The sequence below is a fragment of the Notamacropus eugenii genome, chromosome 6 (genome assembly GCF_028372415.1).
Source record: "Notamacropus eugenii isolate mMacEug1 chromosome 6, mMacEug1.pri_v2, whole genome shotgun sequence".
Lineage (NCBI taxonomy): Eukaryota > Metazoa > Chordata > Mammalia > Diprotodontia > Macropodidae > Notamacropus > Notamacropus eugenii.
In genome coordinates this window covers 370916646-370935068 of record NC_092877.1, presented here as the reverse complement: position 1 = coordinate 370935068, position 18423 = coordinate 370916646, and the positions used below count along the sequence as shown (strand labels likewise).

The 18423-nt window shown below is 41.3% G+C and overlaps 1 protein-coding gene and 1 long non-coding RNA gene across 2 annotated transcripts in view; one reads left to right on the top strand and one right to left on the bottom strand.

Annotated features, from left to right (window-relative positions):
- Positions 1 to 7820, bottom strand: part of DHX36 (DEAH-box helicase 36) — a 41663-nt gene extending 33843 nt beyond the window's left edge. The window contains exons 1-3 of the mRNA XM_072618678.1: positions 7451 to 7820; positions 2376 to 2500; positions 1103 to 1355 (exon numbers count right to left, since the gene is read on the bottom strand). Of these exons, the coding sequence (XP_072474779.1) occupies positions 1103 to 1355; positions 2376 to 2500; positions 7451 to 7687 (615 nt within the window). The 5' untranslated portion in view covers positions 7688 to 7820. The remainder of the gene's footprint in view (positions 1 to 1102; positions 1356 to 2375; positions 2501 to 7450) is intronic.
- A 92-nt stretch (positions 7821 to 7912) lies between these two features.
- LOC140510230 (uncharacterized) overlaps positions 7913 to 18423 on the top strand; it is a 203888-nt gene continuing 193377 nt past the window's right edge. Inside the window, exon 1 of the long non-coding RNA XR_011969159.1 lies at positions 7913 to 8956. This is a non-coding gene — a long non-coding RNA (uncharacterized lncRNA). The remainder of the gene's footprint in view (positions 8957 to 18423) is intronic.

Genomic DNA, 18423 nt, shown 5'->3' with positions numbered 1-18423 from the left:
TTCTCATGACCCATCTTGTCACTGACTGAGACCAAGTCATGACACCGAGGGACACTAATCATGTAGTCTATTTGGCCCCCTCCACCCCATCCCCCAATTCCTCAGTTGAGTTCTTTCTTCCAGAGTCCAAGCTATCCCTGGAGAAACAATGGATTTTCCTGCCCGGGCCTAAAGGCTCACTTCTCTTTAGTTTTTGGTTTGCCAGCCAGTTGATTTAACAGCCTCACTACCATCCCTCTGGAGTCTATGAAAGAAAGTCAATTGCCCTTACAAAGTTCCCCGACCTGCAGCCCTCACTGGTCACAGGAGCTCCTGGGTTCCATTTTTAGCTCCATTTTTGCTGTTCCTGTTACCTTCCTATCTTCTTCCCAAGCTCTGAAGGTTCTTCTCAGCACCCAGACCCTTCCCTGGGACCAATGCTCACTATTCTTCCTAAACCATTAACAACCTCTTAGCTTTTTTGGTGAAGTGTGGAAAGTTCACTGAATTTGGAGGTAGGGAACCTGGGGTCATAGCTCTCTATTATTTACTGCTTGAGGGACTCTGGGCAAATCACTTCATTTCTGTGAACCTCCATTTCCCTCTCTATAAAATGAGCATCTAAGGACCCAACAAGTTCTAAATTCGATCACTACTGATGATCATGGCCCTGCTTCACCCCCCACCCCCCCAAACCTCACCACTGATCCATAAAGAGTTTATAGGCTTCTTTTAAGTGATATAATTCACACAATCTTCTGCTGAAGACAGTCACCTGGCCTGGAAGGAAAAGGCACACTGTATACCTTAGGGGTTTTTAAATATCACATTAACATTTTATCACATCTATGTCACCTTGCCACCCTAGAGTATCTTAAGACCAGAAAGAGCTCCACTACCAAACCTCAATCCCCAGAGAGATAAAGGCCTTAGGAGGCCCAGCAAGATAAAAGAGACTCATCCAAGATTTTTCCTAGTTCTTTACACAGTATCTTGCTGCCAAACAATCACAAACTATTCTTTTCTTTTCTTGGGAGTGGGAGAAGGGAGTCAAGGCTATACACAAAAGAACCCCCCAAATTTTAAAGATAAAAATACACAGACAGGTTCTACTCTTCATTACCTGCATCTCAATGTAGCGAGGATCAGACTTCTTTCTTTTTAGGTCTTCCTTAAGTTGCTGGTCTAAATCCAAATCTGGTTCATTCTCCTGCAAGAGATATTCAGAATCTCTGTCTACAAATGACTTTCCCCTGTCAGTCAATTTCTTCCCTCGGTCTATGAACTTCTTTTCTTGGTCCAAAATTTTCTTTTCCTTTTCCAAAAATTTCTTTTCAGAAGTTGGTTTGTTCTGGACAGGAATTTCAGTACCATATCTATTTTGAGATAAATTGCAGAATTCAGTGAGTCATTTGAGCCTTGGCAAAACAAACAAACAAACACCAGAACTTCTTTCAAAACATTTAATAAAATGTCCAAATCAAAGTCTCCCACTTATTTGCAAATGAATACAATCCACGCACGTACTACAATAACATCAAATTGAAAAGCACAGGAATATTTGAGTTTCTTTGAATATCAAATAAGTTTTTCTTGGTCAGTAAAATTGACAGCCCTTTGCCTTTTCTATGTCCAATCTAAAAAGATAGTAGTGCCCTCTTCAAAATTAAGCTGTGTATTTTTTAAGTTGTCCTATTTGGAGTATTTATTGTAGAACACAGACAAAAGTTGCAAGAATGAAAAAGTTTAACAGAATTATGAATTTATATCCTCTGTGGACTGTGAAAACATAGAGAAAAAGTAACTCACTGTGTTACACTCATACTCTCATATGCATGTGGGTGAGTACATGCACATGCAAGTATGTGTGCACACATGCACATGTACACACGTATACACACCTATGTACACACACACACACACACACACACACACACACACACACACACACTCTCTCTCTCTGCCTATGTAACAACAGTGCCCTAATACATGTTTCTGAAAAATCTGTAATCACTTAAGTTAAATTTTCATGAAAATCATGCCCTTAGTATATGTCTAAAAAGGCCTTAGGACTTCACAAAGAACACTACCCCAGAAAAATGCTGAAAATGATTGTCTTTTAAAAAATGTATTCCTCAGTTGTTAAAAAGTTAAGAAAAATTTCTCACCTGATACAATCCCTGACCTATGCAAAAAAAACCCAAACAAACAAACAAAAAACTTAAAACTCATTAGTAATGTTAAGAATTAACATTTGAAGGAAAAAGGAACTTTGATCTTCCCTGAATCATAATAGGGGATAATGAAGAGCAGCACTTTTAAACTGTAATGCTTGTCAGGTCATTGCCACTAAAAGATGTGTTGTTTTCTACCCATTTAAAAACAAAAATTTTTACCCATGATCCTCAGGAGAAAACCAGGATATCTGCGGCTGAGAATCTTTGTCATTCTTAGTCTGGACAGAATTCAACAGCTGCACAATTTGTTCTTCTCGACGTTCATCCATACGCACTACAGCTCTCTTAGTTATAGGGGAAAAAAAAAGTTTATCACCATCACTTATGCAAATTGAACTAATTTCAACCAATGACAAGAGACTTCATTTCTTTTCAGCTACAGCTACAGATTGAAACAAATAATACATCCCCTCCCTGAAGCCCTTTTCTCCTCCCACCTTCTACAGGTTTCTGTTCTTTTTTGTTCCAGATTTTCAAAAATCTCAACAATTAAGGCAATTTCTAATATTTACTTTATTTTTCCTATTAAAAACAAAGAATTTTGTTGATCTCATCTACTTTCCTAAGCATAAGTGGACCTTATCCAAACATTTAGTCCAAAATGGAGAAGGGTCATCCCCCAAGAAATAGCATCAAAAATATTAATCAAGAGACAAGTTTGAACGGAAGCTAGTCCATCACTGGAGGAAAGATCTCTGCTGTCAGTGAATAGAAAAGTTCATTTTTGAGTCTTGCACCCAAAGTTTATTAGCGATGTGAGTCTGGGCATGTCATAACCTCTTGGAATTTTAGTTTCCTCATTTATAAAATGGTGATAATACTTACAATTATTTAGCTCTCAGTGAGGAAAGTATTTTATAACCCTTCAAATGTTCCATAACGGGGAGTTTTTCACATTATTTTAAATGAAAGGTGTACACAAAAGAGGACATCTTCTCCCTCTCATAAGGTTTTGGAAGGCTTAGCTTTCTTTTTCACCTTTGCAACATTCCCTTCTAGTTGCCCATCCTCATGGAAAATCAAGATTCTTAGATTACCTGTCAGATTAACTGTACAACAAAAATATTCCAGGTGAGACTGCACTGATAATGTGGGGGAACTCTAGAAGCTTTTTAGCTGATAATTGTTTTACAGTCATTTAAAAGTTCAATGAAGGTAACACAAATGAATCACAATAAAGTAAAATCCCAATCTATCCAGGAAAAAGAATCATTCTGAATAGCTTAAGGTTTAATGCCTTAAGCACAACTTTTTAAAAAATTTCATCGTTGCTTTGAAGATACTCCTAAAATGCATTCCATATGCCAGTCTTTTTGATTACCTGGCTCATAATTATGAAAGGTAATTACTGCAAAATGTTACTGAAGCTCAAGGCCTACTGAGATGTTTAGGATTGCTCACCCCTGTACTAGATGGTCCCAGACCACTGGGTTTCTTATAAATTTCTTCCCTTGGTATCAGCTGTTGTTATTATTATAACTCCAGGGAACTGTCACACAAATACACATACACATGCATGTATATTCACTTTTAAATTTGCTGTTCTTAATCAATTTTGAACTTGGCAATTCATGAACCAAGTTTATATTAGTTCTAATGAAATAAGAGTAAGTAGTCCTGAGGAGGTGTCTTAGGAATAAAATGTCTAGGATGAAGTTAATGGACTGTGTGCCATCTACCTTTCTACTTAGACATTTTACTTGATTACTTCCTAGTTCCTGGACACATTCTAGAGTGGAAGAATTGCTAAGGGCTATTTTTCAGCTAAGTCCCATACTGATAATGCCAAACTACTTCAGTATAAAAATTATTGGACAAGCATGAAATAGAAAAATGATCCAGGCAGCATGATAATGAACACCTGGAATCTCTGCTACTTAGGGAAGCCAAGGCTAGGGAATGGCTTGAGTTCCAGGTTCTGAGGTGAAGTAGGATACCTACATTGAGTCCAGCACTAATATGGAGAGTCCTAGAAGGACTGAATCTGAGTGAGACCAGAGCTAGAAAGAGAGGTCTGAGCAGCACAAGCATAAAGATGATTTAGTCCTTGAGTTCATGAGGTTACCAAGGGTGATCCAAGAGTACTGACAGAAAAGAGAAGCCAGGACAAAACTACAGCCATAACTAGAGAGTATGCTGTACATGATCCAGCAAAAGAGACTGAGAAGAGTGAGAATCTTTTAAAAACCAAAATTGGACAAAAACTGTTAAGTTTTCCAACTTCTAATGCTTTATTCATGTTATTCTTGATCTTCAGGAACCTTTCCGCCCATGAAAATCCCATCAATCAGCATGTAGGTATTAAGTGCCTACTGTGGGTCAGGCAACTCTCTCTTTTTCTATGAACTTTTTTTCTTAAAGACCAGGCCACCATGATTTATCTTCTTCCTATTCCAATCCAGCCTCACTCATTCAGTGCCAAGGGGTAGGTTTAACTACATCACTCCACTAGTCAATAAAGTCTCCTTATTGACACTAAGATCAAACATAAACACACAAAAAAGCTTCTGATGGGCATTTAAAGCCCCTACCTTTTTAGTATTCTTACACATTAACTACTCCCCTTCAAGCACCCCAAGATCCAGTTCACTGGCTGCCCTTCTGTTGGTGACACACATGCCTATCTCTCAGCTCTGTGCCCCTCCTGACCTCTACCTCCCAGCATAACTGGCTTCTGTTGAGACTCAGTTCAAATCCCATCTCCAGCAGGAGGTACAATTCGCCCCTCCAGTCCAATGCAAAGATAGAAGTGAGACTGGCAAAAACTGTTAGAAGATATGACTCAGGAGTAAGAAAGAAAGAAGTCCAAGTCTTAGAAACTTTGTAAAAAAATCATCTGGAGCTCATTCAGTCAATAAGGATTTCTTAAGTGCTTTTTTTGAGCCAAACACAGAAGAGAAAAAGAAAGGCAAAACTCATTTCTAGGTCAGGCCTGCACAACCTTCTGCCAAAGGGCCACTTGTGGCATGCCAAAGGATTTTGGGTGGCCCATGAAAAATGTAGAAAGCAGTTCCTACAGAGGGTAGGATTTGAGATGAGTCTTAAAATGCAACCTGAAATCAAGAGGTCAGAGTAAGGAGTATTCCAGACATGGAGGACAAAGGCACAGAGAGAGGACATGGAGAATGTAACACAAATGTATTCTTCAATGATAGTTGAAAGTTGTTGGATAGTCACAAAAATGAAACTGTATCTAGGAAATGACTAATTATGAGTAAGACTGTCAGAATCAGCTGTGTAGTGATACCATCAACTTATAAAAGCAAACATAAGAAAAGAGCATGTAAAATTAAAACTGATCCAACCTGAGGTAGTCAAATATGGTTTTTTTGAGGACCAAAAATGGAACAAATCCTCACCATGATCGATCACCAGTATCTATGGAGGCTTAACTCATTCAAAGCAACAGCATAGGAAGGAGGAGAAAAGAGCTAAGAATCCACTTCAGCCAACAAAGGATAAACCTCTTTGCCAAGGAAACATGTAACAGTCAAAAGTGGCAGGAAAGGAGATTAGTGGGAAATTATAACAGTATCACTTCACAGAACAATGGGAGGAAGTGGATAAAGACAAGTTTCAAAAAACTTGGTTTAAGATTCAATTAAGTCGAATCATCCCAAGAGCATTTAAAGGTGAAACCGAAAGCAGAAACAACAACCAACAAACAAAACACATACACACATTTAAATAAGAAACTATCTTTCTACACAGTGGTGCCACCACATTTGGACCTGCTGAATTACAGTCATGTTAGCTGCATAATGAAGTAGAAATGGCATCAAACTAAAAAAAAAGACTAAGTACCAGTGAAGAGGATCCTTTATGGAGGCACAATTTTGAGGGAATGGTAGGATCAAGCCTCATGGTATGTGAAAGACTGGAAGATAACAAAAAACGTAAGGAGGGGGCACAGAGAGAGTAGGGGGAAACCATGGATGGTAAGGATGGAAACTATCCTAATAATTACTCAAAGGCCTATTTTTCTCACTTCAACAGACTCTTTAGGAAACTAATGAACACAGATATTGAAGATACCCACGAGTGAAAAAAGCAAACAGGCAAATTTAGCAAACAATGCTCTACAGCATACATTAGTCCACAGTTGACTGAAAGGTGCAGAGACATGACTCTCCAGTGCTTATAGTTGACAAATAAAAAATGTATGTAAAATACCTTGCAAACTTTAAAGTGCTATATAAAATCTGACTTATCATAAAAAAAGAATGATTGAGTAGAATACAGACTTAAAGGCTCTCCTCTAACGAGGCATCCACCCGCATGTCAGCGTAGGCTACGCTTGATAGAGACAACTCTGTCCAATGACCGGGTTTAACATCAAGAAAGATGTAAAACAAGGAAAATCACTTTTCACAGAGAGTAATATCTAGTAAAGAGACGGAAATGAGGAGGGAGGAGACAAGCTTCTAACTGCATAAAGCTTCGTAATCCCTGAAGAAGGGTATCCCCTAACAATCCCCAAAGGGAAAACCAAATGAACAAAGAACAGCTACTGTCCAATTAGGATGCTAACTGGCTGTCCAGATCCCGCGATGCCTGTAACTTGGACAGGCATGACACGGGATGCCCCAGAACTCAACTGGAAAGAGTGGGCCAGACTACAAATGGGAACATCATGCAGCATATTTAAAGACTCCCAAGTTTTTAAAAAATACTCTTTCAACGACTCCCTATTCATGAAACACCACTGCAGAACGGGGAAAGCAGAGGCCTAAGGCTCCATAAGAAGGTGGCAGCGCCTGAGCAACACCAAAGGAAGGATGGAACGGGGAAGGAGCTCCGGGTTCGAATCCCCCCTCTGACGTGTACGCCTGCCAGACCTGCGGCCTCAGTTTTCTCAACTATAAACCATGGAGGTGGAACCCACGGATCTTCGCGACCCTTTCCGCAGTAAGAGAGGCCCAGAAAGGAGGGAGCGCGGCCCAAGAGGCGGGGCCCGTCTCGGCTGCGATCCCCAGCTCGTTAGGATGGGCCAGAGGGGTCCGCACTTGGGGCTGCCTCGGTGCGCGGGGCAGGAGGGGCTGGGCTCCCGATGGAAGCCCCAGGGCCAGGCCTCTCCCTTCTCCAAACATCAGGGGACGGCGGCATCTACACTGGGAGCTCCACACGTGGACCCGACCAGGGTCCCCGCCCCTCACGGGGAGGGCCCCCCTGGGGGAGGGGCCTGGGCTCCAAGTCCCCTCCCACCGCGGGCCCAGCCCGCTCCCGGGCCTCACCTCCTGGCGCTCGGCGTCCTTGCTCTTCTGGCCCTGCTTCCTCGCGTACCACAAGCCGATGTCGCGGCCCTTGAGGTGTCCGGGGTGCCGGCCCCGGCCTCCTCCGCCGCCGCCCCCGCTGCCTCCGCCGCCGCCTCGGCCTCCGCCCCCGCCGCGGTTCCCCCCGTACCCGCTGCCGCTCGAGCCGCGGGGCCCACCGCCATCGCGGCCCCAGTTCTGGCGGTGCTCGTAGTTCATCGTCCCGACGCAGAAAAGCCCCCCCCCAGGCAGGGACCGGCAACGGCTACAAATGGCGCCGGAGCCCGGAAGCAGGGCTCGCGTGCACTTCCGTTCTGCTTCCGGCGCCCAGCGCGAAGAGAGCGCCGACGTCGCGTCACAAGAAGCGGTCTCCGATGACGTAACAGCGGCGACGAAGGAAGGGAGGAGGCGGGGCTTTGGGCGAGCGCTTCGACGCCGGATAGGGGGCGGGGCGAGAGTTGCGTGCGCAGCTCCGGGAGCTTGGGGTGGTTCGGCTTCCCGGTTCCCCCACTGTTCGGCTCCCTTCTGGGAAACGGTCCGGAGTTGGGAGTTCGAATCTACCTCCAGGAGGCACGAATCTTAATTGAACGGCCCATGAGTTTTCAGTCCACGTTTTTTGGGCATCAGCCTAATAAAGGCTGTACACCTTCGCAGAGCACATAAAGTGAAACGCAGTTACGTGGAAATAAAAAGATGTGTCTTTTCTTCTACCCAAGTTCACCTATTTCTCAAATTTCACCCTGTAAGATCCAGGGTGAAATTGAGCCTGTTAAAAAGGGCTTCCCTGGGGGGCCCCTCAATGAAGTGATGTCACCCCATCCATCCTCACTCTTGAGAGGAAACGCCCCCAAACTGTGAAGCAAGTCCAGGGTAGATCCCACTCCGGAACTTGGCTGTCCTTCCCAGGCTACTGTTTCTATAAAGTAACTAAATGTCTTCCTTAAATTGTAACGAGAAGATGTCTTCAGGCCTGTTGGCCTACTGCTAATGATAGGACTTTGGATACAATGTATCTGCATCCCCCCAGCCCAGGAGAAGGCGCACTAGGGCGGAGCGCTGGTCTTGGAATCGGAAGACCCGCTGTTCCCCCTCGGGTAACAACCCCAGTGGAGAAGCGAGGGTCCCGACATGGTGATGAACAGGTTCCAAAGAAAAACAAAAGCAGCCCCTAACTTCAAGGAACTCGAATCTAATGAGGAAGGCAGCTCCTAGATGACTGGGAACATTGCAAGATCTAGACAGATGAGACGAAGGTACAGGAGAAGCTGGAGGGAACCTATCTAAGCCTCCTGCAGGAGAGAATTACCACTAAGATTTTGGCTATGTGAAGGGAGAGGATGGAGACGATGGGAGAGATATTGGGAAGGTGAGATGGATGATGGTCGGCCAGAGACAGAAACTGGGAAGACCAGAGAAAGGGAAGAGGAGAAGAAGGCTTCTAGGTTCTGAACTTGGTGCCTGGAAAAATGATGATGCTCCTAGAATCAGGTAGGTAGTGCAATGGAAAGAGCCCTGGCATCAGGAAGACGAGCCAGAGTTAAAATCTGGCCTCAGATACTTCCTAGCTGTATCACCCTGTGCAAGTCACTTAACCCTGTATGTCGTCTCAGTTTCCTTCTCTGTAAAATGAGCTGGAGAAGGAAATGGCAAACCACTCCGGTATCTTTGCCAAGAAAACGCCAAATTGGGTAACTGAAGAGTCAGACAGGACTGAACAAGGGGGAAAAAGAGGACATTAGGAGGAAGCATGAGTTTTGAGGGAAAGATAATCTTAGTTTCGGACAGTTTGAGTGTGTGATAATGCCTTTGAGAAATTCACACAAGTGATTAGCATTTCTATTAGTAATAAAAACCAGTTAGAAAGTAATTAGTAATAAAATCAAGCAGAGACAGAAATACAAATTCCATTTAAAATACCTACAGAATTTATAAAATGCTTGGGAGTTTACCTCATCAAGATACACATAGGTTCCTATGTATAGGAATATAACTATAAAATACTCTTTACAGAACTAAAGATAGACCCAGATATTTGGACAAAGGTATCCTAAGCCAATATAAAAAGATGGCATCACTACCAAAAGTATTTTACTTGTGCTGTGTCATACCGATCAAAATATTAAAGAATTACTTTAGAGAGGAAGGAGAAATCATCTGGAGGAATAAAATAATGAATTTCAAAAGAAATAGTGGGGAAAAAACAGGAAATGAAAAGGTCTTAGCAGTACCAGATCTTAAACGAAAAAGCAGTAATTATCAAAACTTCTTGATACTCGTTAGAAAACAAACTTACTGGGGATATAATGGACAGTAGCAAATAAACCTTGTGACTGAGTTTTCGAAAAATCAAAAGATCTCAGCTACTGGGCTAAGGACTTAACAGTTAGACAAAAACCTCTGTGAAAACTGTGTATCAGTCTGACAGAAATTAGATAGAGCCCATGTTCTTCATACCATTTGCCAGGATAGGTTTTTAATGCATATGTGACTTAGATATAAATAGACACATGGCAAGCAAATTAGAGGAATAAGAAAGAAATGACCTGTTGGAACTATGGATAAAGGAAGAATCTATGACCAAATAAGAGATAGAAAGGATCAGAAAAAAGAAAATCCACAGTATTGACTTATCAAACCATAAACAAAACCAATCCAGTTAAATTTACTTTTTCATGTTTGTTTTTTATTTAAAACATTTTCTTTTTAAACTTTGAGTTCTAGATTCTCTCCCTTTTTTCCCAACTCCCCCTTACCCAGGAAAAAGGCAATGTATCAATTTTACATGTGAAATCATGCAAAATATACTTCCATATTAGCCATATTGCAAAAAAATAAACAAAATCAGAATATTATGCTTCCATATGTGCTTAGATTTAAGCAGTTCTCTCTCTCAAAGTGGATAGCATTTTTTTTCAGCATGAGTCCTTTGCAACTGCCTCCGATCATTTGTTGATCAGGGTAGCCAAGTCTTTCACATTGATTATCGTTAAAGGCATTGCTGTTAACTGTGTATCATGAACTCCCGGTTCTTTTCACTTCATTTTTCATCGGTTCATATAGATCTTGCAATCTTGTTTTTTTTTTCTTTTCTGAAACCACTCTCCTCATCATTTCTTATAGCACAATTGTATTCCATAACAATCATATGCCACAATGTGTTCAACCATTCCCCAACTCATCGGAATTGCTTCAATTTCTGATTCTTTGTAACCACAAAAAGAGCTGCTTCTGGAAATAGTTTTCTACACGTAGGTTCCTTTCTTTTTCTTTGCTGTCTTTGAAATATGGACCTAGTAGAGCTATTGCTGGATCAAAGGGTATGCAGTTTTTAGCCCTTTGGGCATTGTTTCAGATTGTTCTTCAGAATGGTTGAACCAGTTCTTTACTCCATCAACAATTCATTAATGTACTTATTTTCTCTCATAGTCTCCAGTATTTGTCATTTCTGATTTTTTGTTAAGTGTGAGGTGGCAAAATCAGAGTTGTTTTACTTTGCCTTTCTCTAATCAATAGTAATTTAGAACATCATTTCATATGATTATCTATAACTTTGATTTCTTCTGCAAATTAACTGTTTGTATCCTTTGATCATTTATCAACAGGGGAATGGCTTTTACTTTTATAAATTTGAATCAGTTCCTTATATATTTGGGAAATGAGGCCTTTAGCAGAGAAACTCTATATTTTTTAAAATATTACTTCACTGTCTATAGTACTTCCTATCAAAATGTTGTCTTCCTGATTATACCTTTCATTTAGGAGTGATTTTGCTTTTTCTTTGTCTGAGATCATGATTTCCACACCTGCCCTCTTCACTTCAGTGGAAGCATAATAGACTGCTCCTGCTCTTCATTTCAACTCTGTGTTTGTCTTTCTGTCGCAAATGTGTCTCTTGTACACAGTGTATTGTTGGATTCTGATTTCCAATCTACTCTGTTATCCACTTCCTTTCTATGTGTTAACTCATCACATTCATATTGCCAATTAGAATCACAAACTGTGCATTTCCTTCCATCCCATTTTCCTTTTATTTTTCTTTCTCTCTTTTTATTCTGTCCATCCCCAAAAGTCTCTTTTGCCTCCAATCACTGCATCCCTGAATCTACCATCTCCCTTATCATCTCCCCCTACCCTATGTGTATTATCCCCTTTCCTTACTGGATAAGAGGGAGATACCTTATTGGGTATGATGGATTTCCATACCCAACTGAGTGTGTGTGTGTGTGTGTATGTGTGTGAGTGTGTGTGTGTATGTGTGTATTCTTTCTTCTTTGAATCAATTCCAATGACAGTGAGGTTCAAGGATTGCCTTCCAGTCCCCCACCACCATTTTCTCTTCCACTATAAAATCTCTTCCTTGCAAAAATTTTCCCCCTTCTACCTGTCCCCTTCTTTCTCCCAGTGAATTCCTCTTTCTCACCCCTACATTCTTTTTTTTGCAGATCATTCCAACTTAATCTGTTCACCCCAATGCCTTCTATCTATGCAGATTCTTTCCAAGTGCCCCAATAATGATAAAGTTCTTAGGAGTTACATGTGTCATCTTCCCATTTAGGAATGTAAGCAGTTTAACTGCCTTGTGTCCCTTTGGGCCACTCTTTCCTATTTACTTTTTTATAATTCTTCTTAGTCTTCTGTATAAATGTCAAATTTTCCCTTCAACTCTGATCTTTTCATCAAGAATGCTTGCAAGTCCTCTCACTAAATATGCATTTTTCCACTGAAAAATTATAATCAGTTTTGCTGGGTGGGTGATTCTTGGTTAAATTGGATTGATTTAGTGTTGTTCTGTAACTTCCAAATTATTCCAGAACTTTTCCTATTGTGCCCACATGACTGTGTTCCTACTCTTAAAAAAAAAACTTTACATATCCTTAGGAAGGTACACCCTCATCTTTGAGGATTTCACAACTGAAGCACCGACTTTCATAGCCCCCAATAATAATCATGTTCCACAGGAGATACAGCCCACTCACCTTCTTTAGGTCTCACCAAGCATATTATTTCCTTGAAAATCATTTCTCGGAGTCCATGAAGTTTAAAATGTAATTCTTTCCAATTCAGCAACATTTATTAAGTATGATCATAGACTCACAGGGTTTCAAGCTGGAAGGGACCTTCCCAATCCACATAGGGAAATAATGTGTTATATTTGAAAGAGCATCGGACCCAGAATAAAGAAACAACAGAAACAACAAATCAAAGCTGGGTTTGAGTCATGACTTGTTTGCTGACTAGTTGCATGACTAAGCTGAGAAGGTTCGGTAGATAAGAGCTTTGGTCTTGGAGTCAGAATGACTGGAGTTCAAATTCTGCTGCAGACTTTTACCAGCAATGTAAGACCCTGGGAAAGTCACTTAACAATAACAATAGATAGCCTTCATTTAGTGCTTTAGGGTTTACAATACTCTTTACAAACGTAATCTCACTTATCCTCACAACAACCTGGGAAGTAGGTGCTATTATTCCCCTGCCCCATTTTACAGTTGAGGAAATTGAAGGGGAGATAGGTTAAATGACTTGCCCATGGTGACACAGCTAGTAAGTGACAAGACCAGACCAGTACTTGTAAAATAAAAATAGTAGGTAGTGTCTGCATCCCAGGGTTATTGTGAAAGTCAGAAGTACTTTGCAAATCGTAAAGCACTATGTAAAATGTTAGTTATTGTGTAGTAGTAGTAATAGTAGTAGTAGTAGTAGTAGTAGTAGTAGTAGTAGTAGTAGTAGTAGTAGTATTTATTGTTGTTGTCACCATGGCAAGTCTCATTAACCTCTCTGTGACTCAGTTTCCTTATCTGGAAAATGATCTCTTTGGACTATGCTTATCTCTAATGTTCTTTTCATGTCTGGGTTCCAATTTTACCCTTTCATTTTACAGATAAGGAGCTTAAAGGGACAGCTGGGTGGTGCAGAGAATAGAGCACCAGTGCAGGAGTCAGGAGGGCTTGAGTTCAAATCTCACCTCAGACACTTGACACTCACTAGCTGTGTGACCTTGGGCAAGTCACTTAACTCCAATTGCCTCACCCTGGGTCATCTCCAGTCATCCTGATGAATATCTGGTCACTGGATTCAAATGGCTCTGGAGTAGAAGTGAGGCTGGTGACCTGCCCATCCCTCCCTCACTCAAAACAAAGTCAAGTGCAAGTCATGTCATTATTTCTCTGATGGCATGGTCTTCTTTGGCAATGAAGGATGAACACACACAAGGAGAGCAAAATAACTTATCCAGGGTCTGAGAGCTAGTAATTATTAGAGACAGGGCTGAATGCAACCAATTCCAGTGCTAAACACTTTGCAATACCACACATTTCAAATAATTACAATATGGGGAGGGAAGATAGAGCAAGCATACAGCCATTTAGGATACAAGGGTGGATGGAGAATCTGAAGAAGGAAATCAAGCAGTTAAATGAATGAATGAGCATCTTAAATTCAACCTATCTCTCAATCAACAAGCATTTATTCACCATCTAGGCATTGAAGATAGAAAGAATGGCACAAAGCAGTCTGTGATCTAGAGAGATTCAGTCTAATGATGGAGACAACTTGCAAATATGATACTGAGTTAGATTTGCTAGATTTCCATTAGGGCATCCTTTGTCATGAGTGTGTTATCCTTAGTTTATAGAAGGAGAGGGATTGAACTTCAAATTTCATTGATATTGACAACTCCCAGATAAGGAAATGTCCTTGACCAATGGAGGGAGACGTTTTCTCTGCCCCTTACAATCTTAGAGAGCTGCCTAGAGCACTGAGAATTTGTGACTTTCCCCCAGTCACATAACCAGTGTATTTTAGCAGCATTGGACTTATTCCCAGGTCTTCCTTTAACCTTCCTGGTTCAAGAGCAGTTTTCTAGCCAGTAGAACATGGAAAAAACCCTATTATTGATACAATACACCTCTTTGTAATTCTTGTCATTCTACAGTCCCACTAAAAATGTATTAATGCTTTAAAATGACATGAAATGGTTTAAATGTCAGCAACACAGAAGTTGTTGAAAAATGTCTTGTTCTGTGAACATTATGTATCATGAAAAGTGAGGGAGGAAAAAATAAAGAATTAGCTCTAGGTTTCTTGAAAGACTTCAAGTCTTTAGCTTGGGGGTGGGATTGTTATCTATACTGAATGAAGAATGAGGAGGGGTTGAGGCAGAGGGTAACAGGCAAGGGAGCTGTCATTGTAGGCCAAGTCAGGGATGCAAAGGACAGCTGAGGACCCAATTATATCTGGCCTGTTAACAGTCCCTGCAGCTGGCCAGGGAGGAAAGCAGTGGTAGAACATAGCTGTTGGGAGAAATAAGTGAAGTGTGGTGAGAATAACCAGGTGAGGTTATGAAGGGCAAGGGCCCTCAGAGTTGGGGCTCCTGGTTTATTTAACTCCATTACTCATGTGGTAAGTATGCAGGTGTTCCCAGGGGTCCATGGGGCCTGGGATTATGTGCATGGGATGTAACAGAATCCATTCATTTGTCCTTTCTTTTCAAAGAGGACCAATAACATCATGGGTTGATGTCTTGACTTGTGCATGAATTGGACTTAAGTGAAGTAGAGTTGCACAGAATCTCTCTTCCAGGGCTGTGGAAGTCCACTAGCAGGAAAAAGTCAGGACAACTGGCAATGGCCCAGGATGTAGTAGATGACCTTGGCATCTTTGATATCTGGCCATGTCCTAAGGGCTCCTCAGCATCTGCTTCAGCTGCCTCTATAGGCTTTAGAACAAATCTGTCCATTCTACTAGGGGAAGTCTTCCCATGCTTGGAGTAGACATCCCTCTAAATCACTGATGGCTCTGTGGCCTTCTGGTGACCCTCAGCCTGGTTTAGCTTATCTGCCAAAATGGATTTACCAGGGTGTGGCCACTGCACATGCCACAGATTCTTGGAGCCACAGGTGAGAGCTGGGTGATAGATGGACACCAAAGGTGGAAAGCAACCCTGAAAAGGATGTAGCAGCTTGCAGTACCAGAGGTACTAGTCTTCCCTGTATACCTCATATATCTCATCACAACCCACAACATACTCAGATAGTAGGGAGTAAAGGACAAAAAAACCCCAAAAGAAAAGAGGCAAGACAAGCTCTTTTTGTATCCCCAGCACTTAGCACGTGCCTGGTGCTTAGTAGGCACTTAAGTTAATTGATTAACTGGTAGATGAGGGGAGGGGGAGAATCTGAAGCCTATTAATACATCAGGGAGAGAATAAGATTGAATAGAAAAGAAGAGGAGAGAAGTGAAGTGAATGAAATTTAATTTTTACCTTACACATTCTTTCAGACCAAGGACAGCTACTGTTTTCAGCCAGGCTTCAGGTACATGTACTGCAGAACAAGTACAATGTTCCCTGGGCTAGGTGGTGAGAAACAGGGTAGATGACTAGGAGGCTGGCTGCATAGAGTAGGCTACATTTTGTTCTGACAAAACTAGTAGATAAAAATACAGAATTCCCGAAAATAGGTAAGTAAAACTACTAGAAAAGAAAATGCCTCAAAAGCTTGTGGAAAGAGATTTGGTGTGGAGGAAAGAGCTTGACTTTCAGTCCCAGATCCTTCCACTTATTCATTGTTTGACTTTGGGCATCAAACCCTCTTTCTGGGCCTCAGTTTCCTCCGTTCTAAAATGAGCATATGAGACTACATAGGCAGTCCTCATTTTTTATTAATCTGAGAAGCCTTTAACATTCTTAAATAGATAGAGTGCTGGGCTTGGGGTCAGGCAGACTCATGAATCAGACTAGCTGTGTGACCCTGGGCAAATCACTTAACACTGTTTGCTTCAGTTTCCTCATCTATAAAGTGAACTGGAGAAGGAAATGGCAAACCACTCTAGTGTCTTTGACAAGAAAACCCCAGATGGGGTCACAAAGGATCAGACGTGACAAATGAATGAACAGCATGTATTAGAACATATGTATGTATGTATGTATATATATGTATATATATTATATATTGGAAATTAAAACATCTTAGTATCATTATGAAAATAGTTTCACCTCAAATGTATCTAAAAAGATTTCAAGAACCACTTGAGGGGGCTAAGGACCATGCTTCAAGAATAGCTGCTTTAAATGACTATACATGCTTCTACCAGCTTTAAACATTTTGTGATTCTAAAAGATTCTGTGATTCTGAAAGAATGATCAATTTCTCTAGAAGAAAAAGATAAAAATAGCTAACTATATGCAAATTTTTTATTTATGCTTGTGGGTGGGTAATAATTAGAATATTTTTAAATAAGCAAAGGATAGGAAGGAACTCTGTGAGACTATTAGTCCCAAAGGAGAGAGGTAATCTGTGTTTATAGAGAGTTTCCTTGGGAGTTTCCTTACATTATTGAAATCACACATACACACATATAACAACAATGACTTATCCCTTTAATTTCTAGGACATTTGAAGATTTTACAAAGGGCTTTCCTCCCAGCAACTTTGCCAGATAGGCTTTAGAATTATTTAGAAGTATTTGGCAGATAAGGATACAAGGGCACTAGAGAGATTCAGAAATGCTCAAGTCCATGTAGTTACTAAGTGCTGGAGTGAGGATTCAAACTCAGTTCTTTTCTGACTCCCCATCCAGAAGTTACTCTATGACGCCATACTGCTAGGAATAGCTGTAGGGAAAGATTATGAAATCCCCTTTCCCAGTGAGCTCTGCTGGCCTTGACCTCAAAACATTACACTGTCAGGCCTATGATTTTATGATTCCATGAAATAATTACCAGGATAGATGCAAAATAATTTAGTTTGGACCATGCCAGGCCTAGAGGCCTGAGGGCTACCCGAGTCTTCCATTACCTCTATCAGAGGTCTTCGGTTGGCCAAACCGGATGCTCGTATGAGAGAAAGGACGTTTCAGAGTCGAACAAGGGTTGAGCTTTATTTCAGGGTCTAGTTACAAGTGCAGGGGAATTCTTCCTTAGGAGGGAGCGAAGAATCTCCCAAGGAGGCAAAGATCTTACAATAAGAGATTGGAAGTAGAAGTATAAGTGGGGAGAGAGGGGGAGGGGAGAGAGGAGAGAGGAAAAGCGGAGCCTTGTTGTCCTGTCCGCTCCGCGCCCCTCCGCCCAAGAGAGCTTTCAGGCTTTCCTGATCCTACTTAAACTCTCCAGCAGCATAGTTTGCATCTGAATACCGTGCTGTTAGATAACAATAGTGTGCCCAGATCCGGGACAATCTCGAGGGCGGGGAGAGCTCTCTCCCATCACGTTTCTCACGGGAAGAGGCGGAAATACACGAGATATCTCGGTTCACCTCGTTTCCTGGGGGGGTCTCGTGAGAACTCTAAGATTTAGAAGTTCCCACCTTTACCCGCCTGAGACTGTCCACCTGGAATTGAGCTTCCATCCCCAGCAGGACCAAAGAGTTTTTAAAAGGGATAATGCAAGGATGACAAAGAAGGATTCTGATCTATTAGAAAAATCATTGGGCAGTTGGAATTAAAACTGGAAACAGATTTCCTCTTGTTTAGGATTATGGTGCTGCTATCCGACATAGGATCTTCAGTAAATCACTTCAGCTGCTTTATCTATAAATTTAGGAGATTGAGCTCGATGGCCTCCAAAGACCTTTCTAAACCAAAAACATATAATTCTATAGTTGTCAATAATCATGATTGCACCTGGAGCTTGTTTTTCATCATTTGATTAAAGGAAAAGAAGCCTGTGTGTATTTGGCTCAACAATCTGATATTCTGTTGACAGGCATGGGGGCCTTTCATGGTTGCTGATACGTGGGAATCTGACTGCTCTATTTGGGAGTGAGTTAAATATGAAACTTCTCTCAGTCACTGTTTCATGAATTCTGTTTAGTTTTACTTTATCCTCTGTTTCCAATAAATCTGGAAAATTTTCCTGTCTGATTTCTGGAAATTAGTACCCACATTCTTTGCCTCTTCATATTTTTGCAAAGAGACTAAATAATTATTATATTGTCTCTTCAAGCTGTGTTACCTTCATT